Raw genomic sequence first — 20,694 nt, forward strand, 5'->3', positions numbered from 1 at the left:
AGAATACGGCTGGTTATAGTTTGGTTATCATCATTTGCCTAGCTTTTTCCCAACTATGTTGGGGTCGGCTTCCAGTCTAACAGGATGCAGCTGAGTACCAGTGTGCCACAAAGGGCGACTGCCTATCTGACCTCCTCAACCCAGTTACCCGGGCAACCCAATACCCCTTGGTAAGACTTGGTTGTCGTTATAGTTAAATGGTGCAACTCAAAACTATGTATGTATTAACAAATATAGGTCATTTAAATATTAAATAAAGTTGTAAATGTGTTGTTTTTTTTTGTGTCTCAAAATCCACCACTTCCTAAAGATACGGGGTCAATTGAACCCCAAAATTTGGGGTCAATTAATCCCCAAAATTTGGGGCTCAAAAGTCGAAGCATTGACTTAACAACACCATTCCATTACACGCAAATTCTCAATAATATACAAATCAGTAATTAGGAAAAATGAATTTTATAATCAGACTTATACTTTCTTGACTCAAATTATTTGAGCAAATCTTTCTATCCTATCTAAATCCTTGCAGAACGTTTATATTCTTACAACCAGTCAAAACTGCTTTAACACCTATTTCATTTGGGGTATTTTGGTACCCAACTTTATGTAGGGTATTATAAAATCCCCAACAAAGATGGGGTATTTTCTACCCCGCAATATCTGGGGTCCTCTGCAACTCCAATATAATTACAAACTCTCAATACAGATTGGGATTTGATAACCTTAAAATGCATAGGGTATTTTGTTACCCTCCATTTTGGGGTATTATATAACTCCAAAATGCATGGTGGTAACTTTTACCCCAACATACATAGGTTATATTAATCCAACTTTATTTCAAGGTCTCAAAGTCGAAATCGAAAAAGGACTGTACCCCCAAAACTCCAGCTCACCACTTCGTAGTATTATGGCATTTTATTCAACGGGTGTTTTGGTACCCCATCTTTTTTCACCTACAACTCCAACATACAATGGGTATTTTTTAACCCTAAAATCAATGGGGATGTTTTGTTACCTCAAAATGCACGGGATATATTGTCACCCCAACATACTTGGGGTTATTTTTACCCCAACATTTTCAGAGGGTATTTCACACCCCGACTTTTTTGGGAGTATTTTATAACACCATTTTCAAGAGGGTGTTATCAACCCCAATATTCTGTATACACTTGTGGTAAGCTCTACCTATAGTTTATAGATAATTTGTTCACATATAAATTCTTCGTAAATGCTGGGCTGTTGTGATGGCGTTGCACTGCGGGCAGATTTTTTTTGCTCTTAGAGATTGGAGCCAGCATACCTGAAAATAAAAAAAGGCAATATAATTTACTAGTTCCTATCAGCGATTTCACATCGTGGAACTACTACAAGCATCTGGATAAAATATATGTCTTTAACCTTACTTGATAAATGGGTTATCAAACAGTGAAATAATTTTTCAAATTGGACGAGTAGTTCTTGAGATAGCCGTGCACAACCAAACACATGTTACTTTTCTGCTTTGTTACCTAATATCTAATATTATAATGCAGAAGATTTATTGTTTGCTGTAACGCGCTTATCTTAGAAACTGCTTGTCTAATTACAAAAAATATTTCATTGTAAGATAGCCTATATATTTTGGATACTACTATAGGCTATATTTCCTTTTTATCAGACTGTGGGACTAGGTATGAAAATATGCAGTTAATAGACATCTTTTCTAAGTTTGTGTGTACTTTCTAAGTATATCTTGGCCACCAATGACTGTGTTTCGGATGGCACGTTAAACTGTAGGTCCCGGCTGTCATTGAACATCCTTGGCAGTCGTTACGGGTAGTCAGAAGCCAGTAAGTGTGACATCATCTAACCAAGGGGTATTGGGTTGCCTGGGTAACCGGGTTGAAGTGGTCAGGCAGGGCAGTCGCATCTTGTAAATCACTGGTACTCAGCTACATCTGGTCAGACTGGAAGCCGACCCCAACATAGTTGGGAAAAAGGCTTGGAGGATGATGAGGATGATGAATAGACATCTGACAAGGTTTATAAACTGCAGAGACATACAAAAAATTAAACCGACTTCCCAAAACACTAAAAAGCAAAAAAAAAACTATTTTTAGGTGCATCAGCCTAGAAGTCGGTGTCTAATGGATGTTACTAAGTTAATTTTGCCACCGACTTCTAGGCCGATGCACCTAAAAATAGTTTTTTTTTTGCTTTTTAGTGTTTTGGGAAGTCGGTTTAATTTTTTTGTAAAAAAGTTTTTTATTTAAAGCTTTTCAGTGATACGAATAGTTGTCACTATCCATACAAGTGAGAAGTTCTCATCAATACAAAGAATATAAGTCCAAATACGAGGTATTTTACATATTCAGTTGTCGAGTTCCCTCGACTTACTTTCTCTGGTCTCCATCATCAGATCAGCTCCAAACCTTCACTGTTGCAAAGGTCTTGTCAATACAAATAATTTAAGCCCAAACACGAGGCAGTTTACATATTCAGTTGTCGAGTTCCCTCGACCCTCTCTGGTTTCCATCATCAGATCAGCTCCAAATCTTCACAGTTGAATAGTGTTTTTAGGCGTACACCTGAGTGTCAAGTTTTTACCCTATGTATGCCTACAGCTTTCGAAGGTTGCCCTCGATTTCTCAGGGTTTCCATCATCAGATCCTGACCTGATGACTATGGGACCAACTGGCAGCTATTCCGAGTCGAACAAAAAAAGAATCACGTAAATCGGTCTATAAACCTCGGAGTAATCGATGTACATACATAGAAAAAAAAAAAAAAAAACATACCGGCCGAATTGATAACCTCCTCCTTTTTGGGAAGTCGGTTAAAAATGATATACTTACTTCGCAGTAAACATGCCAGCACTGTATGGAGACGGTAGGCGAGGTATACTGCTCTAAGCATATCAGACATTTCATCTGAAAATACAAAGAAATCAGATATGATAAATGATACTTAAACTTATAAATTATATTTATTTCTGTTAATAGGGTTCACAAAACACTTTACGATATAACTGCCTTGAAAAGAAATACCGAAACAAACACAGGAGTCCAAATTGCCAACGCTCGTCGCGGTCGGTCGGTGGATGGGTGACCATCTCGTATCCTCAAAAGCACGATAAACTGTAGGCCCCGGCTGTCATTTGAACACCTTTGGCGATATTTAGAAGCTTGGAAGTCTGACAACCAGTCTTACCAAGAGGTATTAGGTAGCCCGTGTAACTGGGGTGAGGTCAGATAGGACAGTCGCCCCGCGTGTCACAATGGTACTCAGCTGAATCCGGTTAGACTGGAAGCTGACCCCAACATAGTTGGGAAACTGCTAGGCAGATGATGAATAGTTCTATTTACCTCTCCAGCACCATTTGCCTTTCTTTCCAAGTCTTTTATTCTTGCTTTCAATGCTTGAATTCTAGTCTGAAATAAAGAAAAACGTTTTTGTTAAATATGTAACAAACTGTAACATGTAACTTAAGCACTTTAACAGATGAAACAATTTAGATGCGGTTTTTCTTTGATGAATGTTGGTTTTCAAGCGGTGGTTTTTATACTTTAAGCAATATCAGCTCAGTCGTCGTGTCAATAGCCGTAGGGATTTCGGATACAAAATCTCTATATATAAATGAAAATACGTTGCTATATTCTCTCTCCGGTGGTGTCGGATTGTCGTCCCATCGCGCTGAGAGTGAAGGAATAGTGAGTGCACCTGTGTCCAAGCAAATGTGCCTGCACTATAATATGTCCTGCGCAGCTTGCCGATCTCTTTATATGAGAACAGCCGCCGTGGCCGATAAAATCGATTAGGAGGATATTATTATTTATTACTAGCCGTTTTCCCGCGGTTTCACCCGCGTCCCGTGGGAGCTACTGCCCGCATCGGAATAAAATATAGCCTATTTTACTCGCAGATAATATAGCTTTCTAATGGTGAAAGAATATTTAAAATCAGTCCAGTAGTTTTTGAGTTTATCTATTACAACCAAACAAACAAAGTTTTCCTCTTTATAATACATATTACTATTGATGCTTATTTAGGTACTTACTTCAGCACTGGCTTCTACTAAGCCATTACACTTGCTAGCAGGCTCCGGTGTTTTGTTCTCTACCTCATTTTGTGTGTCTATGGGTTCTTCTTCCGTCTCCGTTGTCACAGGAGTTAGGTCTGCCTGAAAAATCAGTTTAAATATCTTAACATGTTTAAAAAAATATACTTTACAGTACTTTTCTATAATCTTCACTAATATAATAAAAAGGAAACATGTTTTTGTTTGTAGCCCCTTGTTTAGCCTATTTGTCGTCCCACTGCTGGGCTGCGGCCTCCTCTCACACGGAGAAGGATTGAGCATTAATCACCACGCTTGCTCAATGCGGGTTGGTAGTTTCAGACTTTAAGGTCCAGGTTTCTTTGAGAAGTTTTCCTTCACCTTCAATCAGTCATTTAGTGTCTAAGATTTACTTAGAAAGTATTTACAAACTTGGAAAAGTTGCATTGGTACTTGCCTGACCTGGAATTGAACCTACACTCATACTCGAGAGGTTGGTTCTTTACCCACTAGGCCACCACAACTATGAATAAATGGAAATAAAAATTATAACTTACATCTGGCGCTATCCTTGATGGAGAATATTGTGGGGGGCCGTACAGCTCCGTGTCTTCATCACCATCAACCACCTGGAAAGACAAGAAACACATCATTATTAGCTAAGTTTTTTGTTAACTATGTTGGGGTCGGCTTCCAGTCTAAGCAGATGCAGCAGAGTAACAGTGCTTTACAAAGAGCGACTACCCTATCTGAGCTCCTCAACCTAGTTACCTGGACAACCCAATACCCCTTGGTTGGACTGGCGTCAGACTACTGGCAGCTGAGTAATGGCGATTTTGAACCTGAGACCCCATGCACAGGGCTGCGGGACTGTTCGCGCGAGTTACCGCGGCCGTGGTACATAAAAGGCCTAGGAAGGAACATGATGGACTTTTACAGCCAGTTTCTTCATCAAAAGTTAAAGCCAAAGTAATGTCTAGAGTAAAAGTAACGGTCAAATTCAATTTTTCTATTAGTTTTGCTGTCACTTTAGCCTTGAAAAAACGTATTTGACCGTTACTTTTACTTTAGACATTACTTTAACTTTAACTTTTGATGAAGAAACTGGCCGTTAGTCAGTAAAAGTCTGACGCGTTCTCACCGCTACTAACCCACTGCGGGATTTTCATTTGATGATTTTAGCCATTGTAAAAGAAACGACCACTGCACAGCAGTCGTGCTATAGACAACTAGACTAACTTCAATCATCCATCCTCCGAGCCTTTTTCCCAACTACGTTGGGGTCGGCTTCCAGTCTAACAGATGCAGATGAATACCAGTGTTTTACAAGGAGCGATTGCCTATCTGACCCCCTCAACCCAGTTACTTGGGCAACCCAAGAGCCCTTAGTTAGACTGGTGTCAAACTTACTGGCTTCTAACTAGGTGTGTTGACCATAATATGTGAATAACAGATTTTTGGATTTAAGTTTATGATGATGTTGTCCATACCAATGCCTGATCGTTAGAAGCCCTGCGCACTGTAGTCGCAGCCCTGGCTTCGGAGTCCTGCAGGGCAGTCGCTCTCACCCGCCACTCGCCGCACCACTGGTATTCTGCTCCGAAAGCGCCGCCTGTAGGCTCGTCGTTCTGGTGACAATAATATTAGTATTATTACCCAGCTTTATATTAGGATTATAAATGCTTCATTGGTCTAGTTGTCGCAAGTGCGGCTACTGAGCACGAGGTCTCGGGTTCGATTTACGATTCGGGCGAATTCGCTTTGTGGGTTTTAGAAAACTTTCACAAAGCAGCCCGGAGCCTAGAAGTTGGTGATTGATACACTCGTACATCGTGTCGCACGTTAATGTCGGTCCTGCTTGTGATCTCTCTCCGGTGGTGTCGGGTTGTCGTCCCATCGCGCCATGACAGTGAAGGAATAGTGAGTGCACCTGTCTGCGCAAATGCTTGTGCACTATATGTCCTATATGACCTGCGCTGCTGGTTAATCTTCTTACATGAGAACAGCTGCCGTAGCTGATAAATCGGCTAGGAGGACATCATCATCATCACTCCCAAAGTCAAAGTAATTTCTAAAACATAGGTACCCCCCAAATTCTTTCTCTGATGTCGTCCGACACGCGTTTTTAGCGATGCAATCGGGAGGCAAAAGTCGTGGTGGCCTAGTGGGCAAAGAACCTCTCGGGTATCGGGCGCGGGTTCGATTCCAGGTCAGGCAAGTACCAATGCAACTTTTCTCAGTTTCTATGTACTTTCTAAGTACATCTTAGACATCAGTAACTGTGTTTCGGATGGCACGTTAAACGGTAGGTCCTGGCTGTCATTGAATGAACATCTTTGGCAGTCGTTACGGGTAGAGAAGCCGGTAAGTCTGACACCAGTCTAACCAAGGCCGAGTAACTGTGTTGAGGAGGTCAGATAGGGCATTCACTCCTTGTGAAGCACTGGTACTCAGCTACATCCGTTTAGACTGGAAGCCGACCTCAAGATAGTTGGGAAAAAAGGCTCAGAGGATGATTCGAGTCAGTATAGTTATCGGGATCGCTTTGCGCACTGTACACTTAAGGCAATAAACCAATAAATCACTTCTGCGCAGGTGAAGGTCAGGGCTCAATATCCTTGCCGATGTTTGTAGCGATACAATCTCGAGGCAGTAGCAAGTATACGCACCTCGACATCAATGCTCTCGTCTTCAGAGCTGGTGTCGGGGACATCCTCATCCAGCGCAGCACCAGTTCTCTTCAGGCAGCGTAGTGCGTGCCTCTGCAGTCTGCACACGGGTAGGCGAGCGTTGCAGACGGGACACTCCCCGCTCTGAGGAGTGGGAGAGCTGCGGCGCCGGGCGCGGAGACGCCGGAGTCTGTTCGAGTGTACTCGCTGGAAGAGGATAATATATGGTTACATTAAAATAACCGGCGAAATGCGAGTCGGACTCGCGTACGAAGGTTTCCGTACTATCTATACTAATATTATAAAGCTGAAGAGTTTGTTTGTTTGTTTGAACGCGCTAATCTCAGGAACTACTGGTCCGATTTGAAAATTTACAGTGTTAGATAGCCCATTTATCGAGGAAGGCTATAGGCTACTTTTTATCACGGTACGGGAAGTAGTTCCCACGGGATGCGGGTGAAACCGCTGGCAGAAGCTAGTTATTTATAAAAAGTTCCATAATTATAATACACTAGCGACCCGCCCCGGCTTTGCACGGGTGCAATGCTGGTGTGATTAATAATAAGATAGAGTGATTAAAGGTTTATATGTTACTATACATGTAAACCTTCCTCTTTAATCACTCTTATCTATTAAAAAAAACCGCATGAAAATCGGTTGCGTAATTTTAAAAAATTAAGCGTACAAAGGGACATGAGGACAAAAAAGTGACAAGTAGACATCATTGGTAGTTGTTATGGGTCAAAAAGGTAAGGTAAGGTAGAGGACGACTACAAATGCGCTGGGAGGATGTGCTCAAACTTCCTGCGGGTTTGAAATGGAGGAGGGTCATAGCACATTATACCGGCACCGCAATAGCACAGCTGCAGCTGCAGCACGCTGTACGCATACGGTCCGCTCGCTTGCAGCACGCGGGCTGCGAGTCGAGTTGTGTGGTAGCGGCAAGCGCGCTGACTGCCCGCCGTTGGCTTTTTCATATTGACATTATGAAATATACTAGACACGATTTAATGCTCTAAATAGAATGACAAGTTAAATGCTGATGTGGAGCGGTGCTGTTGCGGTGCCGGTATAATGACGTTTACTCAAGATCTGAACCAATGGAAGATACCTACTGGAGGAGGCCTTTGCCAACAGGCATACGGAGCTGAGAGAACTGCTGCAAAAAACTGTCTAACACGATCTAAGGATCAGTTCTCTTATCCAGTCCAAAAGGCTAAATTAATAAAAACCGGCCAAGTACGAGTCGGACTCGCGCACGAAGGGTTCCGTACCATCCTACTATCCTACTAATCCTACTTCCTACTAATATCCTACTAATCCTACGAATATTATAAATGTGAAAGTTTGTGATAATGTATGGATGTATGTTTGTTATTCTTTCACGCAAAAACGGCTAGACAGATTTGGTTGAAATTAGGTATGTAGATAGGTGTTACCCTGGATTAACACATAGGCTACTTTTTATCAACACACCACGCGGGCGAAGCCGCTGGCGGAAGCTAGTTAAAATCATGTTTGTTGTATTGGACCCCGCCAAAATATTTATTTTATTCTAGTTTTCAGTATTTGCTGTTTTAGCGGCAACAGAAATACATCATCTGTGAAAATTTCATCTGTCTAACAATCACAGTTCATGAGATACAGCCTGGTGACAGACATACGGACGGACGTGCAGACAGAGGAGCAAAATCAATAGGGTCCTGTTTTACCCTTTGGGTATAGAACCCTAAAAATGGCTCAAAAGGCAGAAGTCTGACACTGACAACCGATTTTAGTAAGGTGTCTGGGTTATCTGGGTAACTGGATTCAGGAGGTCAAATAAGCAGTCACTTCGAGTAATACTGGTACTTTTGGTGGCATTCTTTGCAGACCAAGCATAAAAATCCTATACTACTTATGACATTATAAGAGAGTGAGATAAGGATAGCCAAAACAAACACTCTAAAATAACTGATTAACATTATGTAATAGTAATCAGATAACAGTGATAGCGTAACTTGTTCATCATATCATTTACAATCCTTTAAAAATTATTTTTTACTAGTTTCCCCCAGGTACAGTTCGGTTATATCGCGTTTCCAAGAGAATTCTTCAAAAGTCCAGGATAAAAACTATCATATGTTCTTTCCCAAAGTCAACACTATCTCTGTACCAAATTTTATTAAAATCAGTTCAGTGGTTTAGACGTGAAAGCGTAATAGACAGACAGAGTTACTTACGCATTTATGATATTAGTAGGGATAAATCATTGCTATGTCCCAAGGAAACTACTTCTGCACATGGTTTAAAAGTAGGTATAATATGTTATTCTGTCTCACTGTGAAGTTATAAGTTGTGGTGGCCTAGAGGGTAAAGAACCAACCTCTCGAGTATGAGGGTGTGGGTTCGATTCCAGGTCAGGCAAGTACCAATGCAACTTTTCTAAGTTTGTATGTACTTTCTAAGTATATCTTGGACACCAATGGCTGATAAAAAGGTGAAGGAAAACATCTTGAGGAAACCTGGGCTACAGTCTGAAATCACTACAACGCATTGAGCAAGCGTGGTGATTAACGCTCAATCCTTCTCCGTGTGAGAGGAGGCCGCAGCCCAGCAGTGGTACAATAAAAAAGCCTTAAAAGGTCAACAGTGAAGTTAAAAGGGGAAAATTACAAGCTATTCTTATAAAATCACTCTTTTCTACAGTCTTCATTATCAAATGATATCTAATTTAAGAAATGCTGAATTCTAAGTATTGAGTGGGTATATAAAGGATGCCTAATCTATACATAAAGGCTCCAAACTACTGGAAATTGAAAAATTCTTTCACATTGCAAAGCTACACTGTTTCAGAGAAACACAGGCTATATTCTATACCACAATGTGAGTGAAATAGCTGGTCAAAATACAAATAGACTGGAATAACTTTACCTGCATTTCAAGAAAACTGGTGAAAATTGTTATTGTTTAGTTAAAAAAAGTGTTTTCTTTCCCTAGAATTACTCAATAATATAATACTATCCTACAAGTTTTAAAATAAAAATTTACACCAGCCATTGAAAAATTCACCATCAGTTCCAGATTCAAAAATTCAAAAAAAGAACTTACCTGGTATACATCACTTCCTAGACAGCCAGATACATCCACTTCTACTTCTTCCTCGGGCACTTCCACACTCGTACTAGACCCGGCAACCGCTAAATTTGCACTAGAGTTCACACTAAGCTTCCTTTTCGACCCACAACTAGATAACTTCTGCAATCTTTCCACTTCTAGAGCTAAATGAGAGTCTAATTCCCCCTGCCTTATCGTGCAACTACATACCGGGCAACTCGGTAATTCCGTCACTTTTTTACGATTTCTCACACAATTTAGTATTATATTATCATCGTACTGACTAAAACTAGAATTAGGCGTGTTATTTAAACTATTAGAACCCCCTTCCATGTTATTATACATCAAAATTGGTAACATTTCAATAGATTAAAGATCTTGTTGTTGATCTACACTGATAAAAAATCTGTAAACATCCCATTAATTGTGCAATTAAATCGCGTTTTGAGAGTTGGGAGTTTTCAATGGAAGTTCGTTTAAGTTACCGCGAGTCATCTTACGGACATAGACGCGGTAATTTTAGTAATAAAACAAATAATTGGAAGCAAAACAATAATAGTAAGATCGTTTACACAACTTTTTTTTAAAATTGCTTTGATTGGTTTTCAATGACATTTCTTAATCGCTAGGGATGGGGCGCTGATTTAGTTTAGTCGATTTTTACTTTGGTATGTTTCTTACTAATTGATTAGAAAAAGTTGTGATAAAAATATAGTTTTTTTTTCAGAATCAATGTTGGAAATAAAAAATGCAATATATTTTTTACATGCTTTTATTAGGTTGACCTATATGTAACTACCAAGAAGGTAATGGATTCATGTAGTCTGTATGTAGTTCTGATTACAATACAACAGTAGAGGACTGCTTTATAAACTCTTGTAATGTGGGTTTTTTTTCAAAACTATTTGTAATGACCGGGGTTCTACAGTCTGTTTTTTTATGGTTTTTTAATCTCGTAGACTAAATCGACTAAATTGACACTTGCAAAATGTCAAACTTACAAATAATATTGCTAGCTTTTTTGTGCAGTGTTGTACTTACGATAAAGGTTTGTTGAATCGTAACTTTTTATCTATAATAGACGAATTTAATATTCATTCAAAGTTTTATATTTACAATCCACGACGTGCTACAAACTGCCAGGGATATCTGACCACGAACGCCATGCGTAATCATCAAGAATAAGCCCATTATTTCAGGATGACTTATTGTAAAAAAACGATACTTGATTTTATTAACGCTGTTTCGGTCGTGCCACATCACTATTTAAGAATTTGCAATAAACTGACCACACTCGTAATGTCAATTTAGTCTACGAGAATAAAAAACAGACTATAGGTAGTTGGATATTGGAAGTTATAGAAAAAATACAAACCGTAAAATTCACACGATTATGCAATGGAGGGTTTTCCTCTTTTTTGGACATATATATGTACTTTCATTCGTGTCAGCTTCTATCTTGCGTCATTAAAGCAAGATATATTATTACTAAAATTTCAATAAATAAAACAAAACATCGTACTCATGTAAAATATTTATTGATTATTTTGTATAGAATTTTAATTTTAATTAAATAAATCTGTACATACAAAAATAATACTTTTGAGAAATCGACTAATCATTCAAATTACTTAATAAGTATAAAAATAACATCACTCTACATAAGGGTCGGTCGGTAAAAACGGAGCGAGGAAGTAAAGACTAACGGAGATACCATGAGGTAGTTAGGTCCGGCACCTTTTTCTGTCAAATACGTACGGTGAACCTTACCAAGACGATTTTTGGGTTTACAAAGAATGGGCGGGTTCCAAAAAAAGCGTTTGGTTGGCTATTTTCCGCATAAAATGTATCAAACGCACGCCTTCATCCTTTCTTTAAAGTTGAACTTCACTTAAACCACTAAACTGATTTTAATACAATTTGGTACAGAGATAGAGTTGACCTTGAGAAAGAACATAGGATAGTTTTTTAACCCGGACTTTTGAAGAATTCTCTTAGACACGCGATATAACCGAACACGCGGGCGAAGCCGCGGTCGGCTAGTTAAAATATAAATCCAGCACTGGTTTGGTTATGCAACTGGCTCTTAAACATTTATTTATCTCTCAAAAACTTTAACAGCATCGACAGAAGCCGCATTCTCTTCATTTTTTTCCGTCTTACTATCGGCCGCCATTTTGTTTTTCCGTCTACTATTGGCGGGCTGTTTCAAGTGTACAGCCTTAACGTGCAGCTTCAAAGAGTTTGATTGGCTGAAGTTTCTAGAACAATACTGGCAGGAATAAGGTTTTACCCCTGTGTGTACCTGTGGGCAAGAATGATGAAGTTATAGACTGTCCCTATAAGCTAACTATCTGTTGCTTTGCGGAGAGATAGAATTTTGACAAGTAATGTAAAATTCATATTTTTAGTAAATAAATCGGCACATAGAAAGAATATTGGGACCAGTTTGACAGTTACGTTAAAAGTATTTACAGCCTACAGGAGTCAACAAGTCAATTTATGTCACTCTTACCCTATGTTTTCAGGGTTACCCTATACATATAGTCACTGTTACTTTCTGTAGTTAATGTTACCAAATGTGGTCAGTGTTACCCAATATCGTTACTGTTACCCAACTTAGCCACAGTTACCCTTGAAAACAGTGTTAACAGATAAAGTCAGTGTTACCTAACATAGTCACTCTTACCCTATTTAGTCACTATGACCCTTGCAATCAGTGTTACCCAACACAGTCAGTGTTACCCACTGCAGTCAGTGTTACCCACTTACCCTATAATGTCTATTAAGCGCGGGCTTCTGGCTGAAGCGCTTACCGCAGACGGCACACACGTACGGCCTCTCGCCTGTGTGAGTGCGAGTGTGTATGCGCAGCTGATTGCTGTCCGCGAACTGTTTGTTACATGTTGTGCAGGAATAGGGCTTCTCGCCGGTGTGGGTGCGTTGGTGATATTTTAGGGTTGCGTTTGACTGTGGAGGAAAGTATGTTAAATTAATAGTTATAAGAAAATCACATACCAAACTGAAAAAATACAAAATAGGTGGTAGTTCTTGTCGTTTCAGAAGGGAATAATTTTTTTGTCATTTTTTTAAAACACTTTTTGATCATCAGAGATTGACGTTAAATAAAAATAGTAGAAAAATACATACTTGGAAAGTTTGTAATTAGACTAGCTTTCAATTAAAATCAAATCCATGAATCCGATAGAGAGTTCTGATTGTACAGAGATACAACAATAAACACATTTGCCTGTACGTAGAAGACTTAAGGCTTGGCTTAGAATCCTAAAAAATATCAAAATAACTTTCTGGTTCAAAAACGGTCACTCGCCTAAAACCTGACCTTAGCCTTTGCTTAACCGCAATAAAAAAAACACCACTTACCGTACATTTCTTCCCACAAACTTCACAGACGATATTCTTATTATATTTCAGTCCTAAATGTATGCTGTTCACGTGAGCCTGTAGTTTAGATCTCGTCACGAAGTTGGCTCCACACTGAAATTAAAAAAAATGCTTAGCAGCAATTACCACTAGCTTCCATAGCGGGTCTGCTGGAAGAGATTTCTTAAGAAATAAGTGGTGTCTTTGTACTTGATTATACTATTTTTATTTCTTGTCTTATCAGCTGAGTACATATACTGTTTATTACATAAATAAAACGTTGTCTTTACCCAATGAGATGAAAATTATATAATTACTAGCTTCCGCCCGCGGCTTCGCCCGCGTCGAGTTCGGTCATATCGCGTTTCCAAGAGAACTCTTCTTGATAAGAACTATCCTATATTCTTTTTCAAGGTCAACTCTATCTCTATTCCAAAGTTTATTAAAATCAGTTCAGTGGTTTAGACGTGAAAGCGTAACAGACAGACAGAGTTACTTTCGCATTTATAATATTAGTAGGGATTTGCCCAGTATCCTGTCGTCACCTTACGTTTAGTTGCGTTTCGCGTTGAAAAACTAAAAAATCGGACCTTAAACGATAACCACTAACCACTTTATGATTTTTTTATTATAACACAAACCGCAAGGAATCGTCAACCAATCGTTATTTACTCACCTGTAAACACCTCAAATTCTTTTCTTTAACCGTAGCGGGAGGTTTCGTAGACACGCGCAAAGCTTTCGCGTGTTCCTTCATATGTGTCGAGAGAGACTTATTACCGGTGCACCTCCAAGAACATATTGAACATTGTGTGCTGGGAAGAAATAAATGTTGTTTTTAATACATTAATATGTTATTTTCTAAAATTAAAATTCTATTCTATCACTTATTTTATCATTTTAAATCACGCTATATGTATAAAATTGGTGAAACCCGCAAAAAAGTTTTGAACAATGTGATCACCGTAACCCATTATAGTCCGTGTGTGTGACCTTCGTAAGTCATTGTTATCAGTGTTACCTAGAATTGCCATAGCTACCCAAAGTAGTCACAGTTACCCCAACAAAGTCTGGGATACCCTTGCTGTCAGTGTTACCCAACATTGTCACCGTTACCTCTGTGTTCAGAACTTACCTCTCCTCAGTCTTAAGCGTATGTTTAATGGAGCTCAATATATGTCGTTTCCACGCGTCCATACTGTAGAACTGTATGTTACACTCAGCACAGAATCTGTTCGCAGCCGGCTCTTCGGTCTCATTTGGTGGTGTTAACTGAAAGTGGATGAAAAATATGTAGTAGTAGATATGGTGTGCGGTTTCACCCGCGTTTTATGGGAACTACTTCGAGCACATCGATATTTATGAGTTAAGTTATTGCCTGCCTTGTATTGTATAAATTATTTTTACACCAAAAATATTTTCTAATGATTTATTAATACATAATTATGAGCCTAATCTGCATTATATAACGTTCTCAAAATAGATAGAAAACTCATCATCATCCTCCGAGCCTTTTTCCCAACTTATGTTGGGGTCGGCTTCTAGTCCAACCGGATGGAGCTATCCGGATGTAAATAGATAGAAAACTATTGAAACTAATTGTACTTTCTTTTAAAAAGAGTGTCCATGCAGTTTCAAGCACGTTCTTACTTGGGAAAAGACTAGCAAACAATAAAATAACTTACCTTTTCACCATTTAAATGTGTTTTCATCTTATGCATCTGTAGTCCATGTTTGCCGACATAGCTCTCGCCGCACACGTCACAGACGTGCTCCGTCGGGTGTCGTTTGCGCACGTGCGATAAATACGACGTCGGCTTTCTGTGCGAAGAATGAAGAATAATAGTATTTTTACATAGAAATAGAGATAATATTGTAAACTAGCGCAGGTCCCTAATAAGAATATTTACCAAATATATTTTATCTTATGTTAAACTGTTATAAAACATAGTCAGTGTTACCCAAAATTGTCACAGTTGCCTAACATAGTCACTGTTGCCCTTTATAGTCATTGTTACCCTTATTATCACTGTTACCTAACATGTAAATGTAAGTTTTCGCCTTTTATATCTGTAAGCCATGTTCCCCAACATAGCTTTCCCCGCACACATCATAGACGTGCTCAGTCGGGTGTCGTTTGCGCACGTGCGATAAATACGACGTCGGCTTTCTGTGCGACGAATGAATATTAGGTATTTTACAATAGAAATAATATTGGAAACTGGCGCGGGTCCCTAAGAAGAACTTTTATTCAATATATTTTACCTAATGTAAAACAAAGTCAGTGTTACCCAAAATAGTCACTGTTACCCAACAAAAATGGATTACCATATTAGTATTGTTTTTCTTACCTGAACTTGTGACTGCATAACCGACATTCGTACATATGTCCGTTGTGCCATTTCTCATGAATCACTGCTTGGTTACTGAAAAGAATATATGAAAAAAATTAGGTGCACCGTTTTTTTACTTTTTGTTTTTAAAAACTCTAAAATGCATAGAGTGTGGATTAAGTTAGGTTAGGTAGTTTCTGGCTTAATAAAGCTAAAATTAACTCATTTCTATTAGCACTTAGGGTTAGCTTCAACCTTCGACGCAAAAAGAGGTGTTAAAAAACCGGCCAAGTGCGAGTCGGACTAGCTCACGAAGGGTACCGTACCAGACCAAAAATTAGCAAAAATATCCAAAATATTTATTTTATTCTAGTTTTCAGTATTTGTTGTTACAGCGGCAACAGAAATACATCATCTGTGAAAATTTCAGCTCTCTAACTATCACGGTTAATGAGATACAGCCTGGTGACAGACGGACGGACGGACGGACGGACAGAGGAGCGAAAACAATAGGGTCCCGTTTTACCCTTTGGGTACGGAACCCTAAAAAGGGCGGGAATATGTGTATCGGTCCGTAGCACTTAAACTGAGTGGTACCCGAGTAGCGCCTCTTATAAATTTTTGATATTTAGCATCTAATGCTAAATATCAAAAATATAGTAGAACATATAATGTTCTACTATTTTTTAAATATTATGAAATGCCTAGCCGTATAGTCACTTACCTGGTATGCGAGAGATACCCGCATTTATTACACTTGTATATCCTCGCGTGCGAGTTGTTCGCGTGCGTGCGTAATAGTCGCACGGAGCGATACCGCATGTGACAAATGTCGCACACGTGCGGCCCTGAACTCTGAAACAAAATCGCACTAATACTACCCAACATAGTTAATATTATCTATATATATAAAAATGAATCCCGCTTTCCGTTGTCACGACATAACATGAAAACGGCTTGACTGATTTGGCTGAAAATTAGAGGGGAGGTAAGTTAGGCCCGGGAGAAGGTTTTTGTCACCATCCGGCTACGAGACGCGGGTGAAACCGCGGACGGAAGCAAGTAACAAATATAAATCATCATCTGCCTAGCCTTTTCCCAACTATGTTGGTGTCGTCTCAACCCAGTTACCGGGGCAACCCGATACCAATTGGTGAAAGAGAGTGAGTGAGCGTGTGTGTTAGAGATATATAGAGGTAAAGAGGTAGATTAAAATGCGAAAGAGAGGAAGAGACGATGAGAGGGGAGATTGGGGCGTGAGAGAGATGGAGTGATAGGGGCGAGGAGAACAGAGGTAGGGGAAGAGGGAGAAAGAAACAGAGAGAGGGGGAGAGAGAGAAAAAGGAAGAGATACAAAAAAAGTTTTTCTACAAATAAGTACTAACCTCATGATGCTTAATCTTATGTTTTTCATAAGCGTGTGTATCGACAAATCCTTTATAACACGCGGCACACTTGTAAGCAGCCTGAGTGTAGTTACATGACTGCGAGCGGGCCAGCAAAGCCTCGTTTTGTTGTTCCTTGGTCAAATATATTACGGTGCTATCGGATTTTTGTACTGAAAAAAAAAAATACATATGTATTTAGCCACCAGGAAATCTGTGCATTTGGGCCAAATAGGAACTAAATAGATGGACAGGTGACATGACGAGTTCCTCCGTCTTATGGAAGCCACATTAAATTAGTAGATCCCGGCTGTTATTTGACCATCTTTGGTAGACAACGGTAGTTATAAGCCAGTCAGTCTGACACCAGTCTAACCAAAGGGTTGCCCGGGTAACTGGGTTGCAGAGGTCAGATAGGCAGTCGCTCCTTGTAAAACACTGGTACTCAGCTGCATCCGGTTATACTGGAAGCCGACCCCAACGTAGTTGGAAAAAAGGATCGGGAGATGATGAAGGTATATATTACCAAGTTTTATCAAAATCCACTCAGTATTTTTTGCATCAAAGAGGAGCAAAGATAATACAAATATACAAACTTTCACTTTTATAATATGAGTATAATTACTGTAATATCTACAAACCTTTGTTTCGCCTAGCTTTTTTCATTCTCACACCTTTTGGTACTTCCACAGTTTCAGATTTTAATTTTATTAATGGAACTTCATCATCAGAGTCAGACACAAAATGTTGTGTCTCTTCTAAATCTTGGTAGTTGTCTAGATTTTCTTGATCTTGGCCTGAAATTAACAGAATTAGAATTAATTAGCGTAAATAGCTGAAACCACTTTCCGTACTTGGATGAAATATGATATGCTATGTTACTTGGGAATAGTTTAGCTTTTCAACAGTGATAGAAACCTTAAGACCAGCATGTTGAAAGAAACAAATATACTACCTTAATGTGGTCAGCGTTACCCTATATAGTCAATGTTACCCAATGTGGTCAGCGTTACTTTTTTGTAATTAGTGTTACTTAATGTGGTCAGGGTTAACCTAACTAGTCAGTGTTACACAATGTGGTCAGTGTTACCCTATGTAGTCAATGTTACCTAATGTGGTCAGCGTTACCTTATGTAGTCAATGTTACCTAATGTGATCAGCGTTACTTTTTGTAGTCAGTGTTACCTAATGTGGTCAGCGTTACCCTGTGAAGTCAACGTTACCTAATGTGGTCAGCGTTACCCTATGTACTCAATGTTACGTAATGTGGTCAGCGTTACCTTCTGTAGTCAATGTTACCTAACGTGGTCAACGTTACCCTATGTAGTCAATGTTACCTAACGTGGTCAGCGTTACTATACATACCATCGACATGCTCAATCTTCAACTGAACATCCATTTGCTTCTCAGACGCGGGTTCTTCTTTTATATCATTGTTAATTGGTTCACTGTCTACTATATTCATATACTGTATAGCTGTTTGTAATAAACCGTTGGGTAGTACTATGTCTTGTAGTTTTTGTTGTTTTTGCTGTAAAAAAGTAGTTTTAAGATGAAGTTTTTTGGTTTAATGGGAATTTTTATTTAATATTGTGGGGAAGAGTTTGTTTGTTGGTTTAAACAAGCTAATATGTGTTAGAAATGTCTTTGAAAAAATATTTTGGTGTTAAACAGCCCATTTATCAATAAGCGATAGGATATATTTACTGGATGTACATTTATTTTCAATTTTCCACTGAAAAAGTAGAAACACACAAACAAGACTTATTTACTTAGTACCTACTGGTCAGTAGTTTTTGCTTGAAACAGGCATATATACTTCCTAACCATATAATGAAAAATAAAGGAGGTAAGTATGTTTGTTACTCTTTTACATAAAATTACTTGATGGACTTTGATGAAACTTTGCAGGAATTGATTTTAATATCAGAATATTATAAAGGCTTCTTTTTATCCATGCATGAAACCACAGATAGCAGTCATATGAAATAACATGATTATTAAGATCCTTACCTCATAATCGTCGCTCAAGATCTGATGGAACACATCCTCAGCTTTCAAACACTTCGTCATGAAGATATAGCATTGTTTCAACTTTGAGTAGCAGAAAACACATGCCAGGATTGGTCTTCTGTCTATTGTTATGAACTACAAGAAGAGTATAAAATTGATAAGACTATGTTTCAGGGCTCTTTACCCAAAAAGTAAAATGGGATCCTATTAATAAGACTAGAGTTCGTTAAAATTTTCACTGGTGATGTAGCTGCTATAAAAACAAATAATATACATGTATGTCTGCATTTATATTGTAATGTAAAATAAAGATAATTGATGCTAATATAATGAAGAGAAAAAAAACTAATTTGTTTGTTTGTACCTACACTAGTTTCCAAAACCACTGAACCAATTTGAAATATTCTTCCAATGCTGGAAAGCTACACAATCCCTGAGTAATATTTTATCCCGGTACGAGCAGTGGTTCCCCCAGGACACAGGTATTGTGAGAAAATGGTAAGTTATATTGTTAAGAGGTTTTTTTTCGGTTTGAACCTTAAAGGCCAGAACTACTGAACCAATTTAAATTTAATTTGGTACACAAATAGTATGAAAGCGCGACAAACAGCCAGCGGGCATTTATTACATTTGTTTAAATTATTTACAAAATAAGGTGAACTTATTATTATTCTTTATTGTACACAAAAACATTTAAAAGACACACACAACACAGAGAAGACATGTACAAAGGCAAGCTTAACCCAGAATTGAACTTACCGCTATATTAGTGAGTTTCTCATATATTTCTTGTAGGTGCCTATTTGTGACTACGTGCGTTCTCACATTATCTACTAAACATATCCTACAGATTGATAATTTCTCCATTTTATTAGTTTATAACCACTTTTCTTGAATAAAAATTTAAGTATTTTATATATTTTATACTCATGGCATTATGACATAAACACTGTTGCAGATATCACTGCCGGTAGAAAATAACTGTGTACCACACTTAATAAATATTCTGAGTAGTAAATAAATAGTAAATTATACAAAAATTTAAAGTATGATAAAATAAATATCTCGGCAGTCTAGTATGTATGAAAACTTAAGTATAGCGTTAATATTTATATATTTCCACAATGAACAATGCGTAATCTATTAGAAATTAATCCAAAAAGTATCATTTTATCATTATTGTAAGTAAATATATTTTTTAATTAAAAAATGCTTCGTACGCGAACCCAAACATTTTGATTTTGACTGATTTTGACATATCAAATCAAACATCAATGCATTGCTGCCGCGTTCACAAGAAATGAATGAAATAATACAAAGAAACTTAACGAAAATCATTGATAAATCTTAACTATATTTTAAATTGTATACTTGACCAGTATAATTTATTTTATATAAACTGGAAAGCCATTTTAATCTTCACTATAAAGTTATTTTAAGATGATTGAATAGAATTTCCAAGACACTTAATTTTGAACGCAGAAGTTTATGGCGTCTGACGAGCTGTCACCGTCTACAGTGGTACTATGAAATCTGAATTTGTAGTTCTCACTTCTCACCAAATTTTCACTTGTACATGGGCGTAGCCAGCTTTGGGCTCAGGGTGGGGCAGCAGTCAATCTCCGATTTTTTGTATCTTGAGCCGTTAATCTCAAACTTGTTAATCTCTTAATTTGAGAGGTTTATATTTTCAGGTACAGAAAATAAACAATCTCACACAGGATAAAAGCCAAAAGTAAGGGCATATAGTTTTTGAATACGCGAGCGAAGCGAGCGCG

The 20,694-nt window shown here is 38.3% G+C and overlaps 2 protein-coding genes across 4 annotated transcripts; both read right to left on the reverse strand.

Moving 5' to 3' along the window:
• Positions 1-437: 437 nt before the first annotated feature.
• Positions 438-10,397, reverse strand: LOC124644663 (E3 ubiquitin-protein ligase RNF220). Of its 3 annotated transcripts, XR_006986094.1 has the most exons (9): positions 9,796-10,397; positions 6,706-6,912; positions 5,527-5,664; positions 4,594-4,665; positions 4,037-4,159; positions 3,345-3,410; positions 2,835-2,909; positions 812-1,300; positions 438-773 (listed from the first exon to the last, which is right to left on the reverse strand). XR_006986094.1 is itself a non-coding variant. In XM_047184157.1 (8 exons), the coding sequence occupies exons 1-8, from the start codon at positions 10,159-10,161 to the stop codon at positions 1,208-1,210; spliced, it is 1,140 nt and encodes a 379-aa protein (XP_047040113.1). In that variant the 5' UTR covers positions 10,162-10,397; the 3' UTR covers positions 438-1,207. The 3 variants fall into 3 exon arrangements, 2 of the variants coding, with proteins under 2 accessions (XP_047040113.1, XP_047040114.1); XM_047184157.1 differs by having other exon boundaries at positions 438-1,300; XM_047184158.1 differs by lacking the exon at positions 5,527-5,664 and having other exon boundaries at positions 438-1,300.
• Positions 10,398-11,864: 1,467 nt separating this feature from the next.
• Positions 11,865-20,153, reverse strand: LOC124644680 (zinc finger protein ZFP2-like). The gene is made up of 13 exons (XM_047184185.1): positions 19,676-20,153; positions 18,917-19,051; positions 18,269-18,434; positions 17,545-17,700; positions 16,904-17,076; positions 16,243-16,373; positions 15,537-15,611; positions 14,871-15,006; positions 14,321-14,457; positions 13,862-14,000; positions 13,186-13,299; positions 12,574-12,771; positions 11,865-12,106 (listed from the first exon to the last, which is right to left on the reverse strand). The coding sequence occupies exons 1-13, from the start codon at positions 19,781-19,783 to the stop codon at positions 11,900-11,902; spliced, it is 1,875 nt and encodes a 624-aa protein (XP_047040141.1). The 5' UTR covers positions 19,784-20,153; the 3' UTR covers positions 11,865-11,899.
• Between the last annotated feature and the right edge of the window lie 541 nt (positions 20,154-20,694).

This window comes from Helicoverpa zea, chromosome 30 (assembly GCF_022581195.2).
Source record: "Helicoverpa zea isolate HzStark_Cry1AcR chromosome 30, ilHelZeax1.1, whole genome shotgun sequence".
In the NCBI taxonomy this organism is placed as follows: domain Eukaryota; kingdom Metazoa; phylum Arthropoda; class Insecta; order Lepidoptera; family Noctuidae; genus Helicoverpa; species Helicoverpa zea.

Coding starts and splice junctions, on each gene's coding strand:
- LOC124644663 (XM_047184157.1), bottom strand. CDS start 10,161: ATGTTACCAATTTTGATGTATAATAACATGGAAGGGGGTTCTAATAGT. Junction 6,913..9,795: donor TAGGAAGTGATGTATACCAG/GTAAGTTCTTTT, acceptor ATCCTCTTCCAG/CGAGTACACTCGAACAGACT. Junction 5,665..6,705: donor ACGAGAGCATTGATGTCGAG/GTGCGTATACTT, acceptor TATTGTCACCAG/AACGACGAGCCTACAGGCGG.
- LOC124644680 (XM_047184185.1), bottom strand. CDS start 19,783: ATGGAGAAATTATCAATCTGTAGGATATGTTTAGTAGATAATGTGAGA. Junction 19,052..19,675: donor AGAAACTCACTAATATAGCG/GTAAGTTCAATT, acceptor CTCTTCTTGTAG/TTCATAACAATAGACAGAAG. Junction 15,007..15,536: donor TTATGCAGTCACAAGTTCAG/GTAAGAAAAACA, acceptor TTCTTCGCACAG/AAAGCCGACGTCGTATTTAT.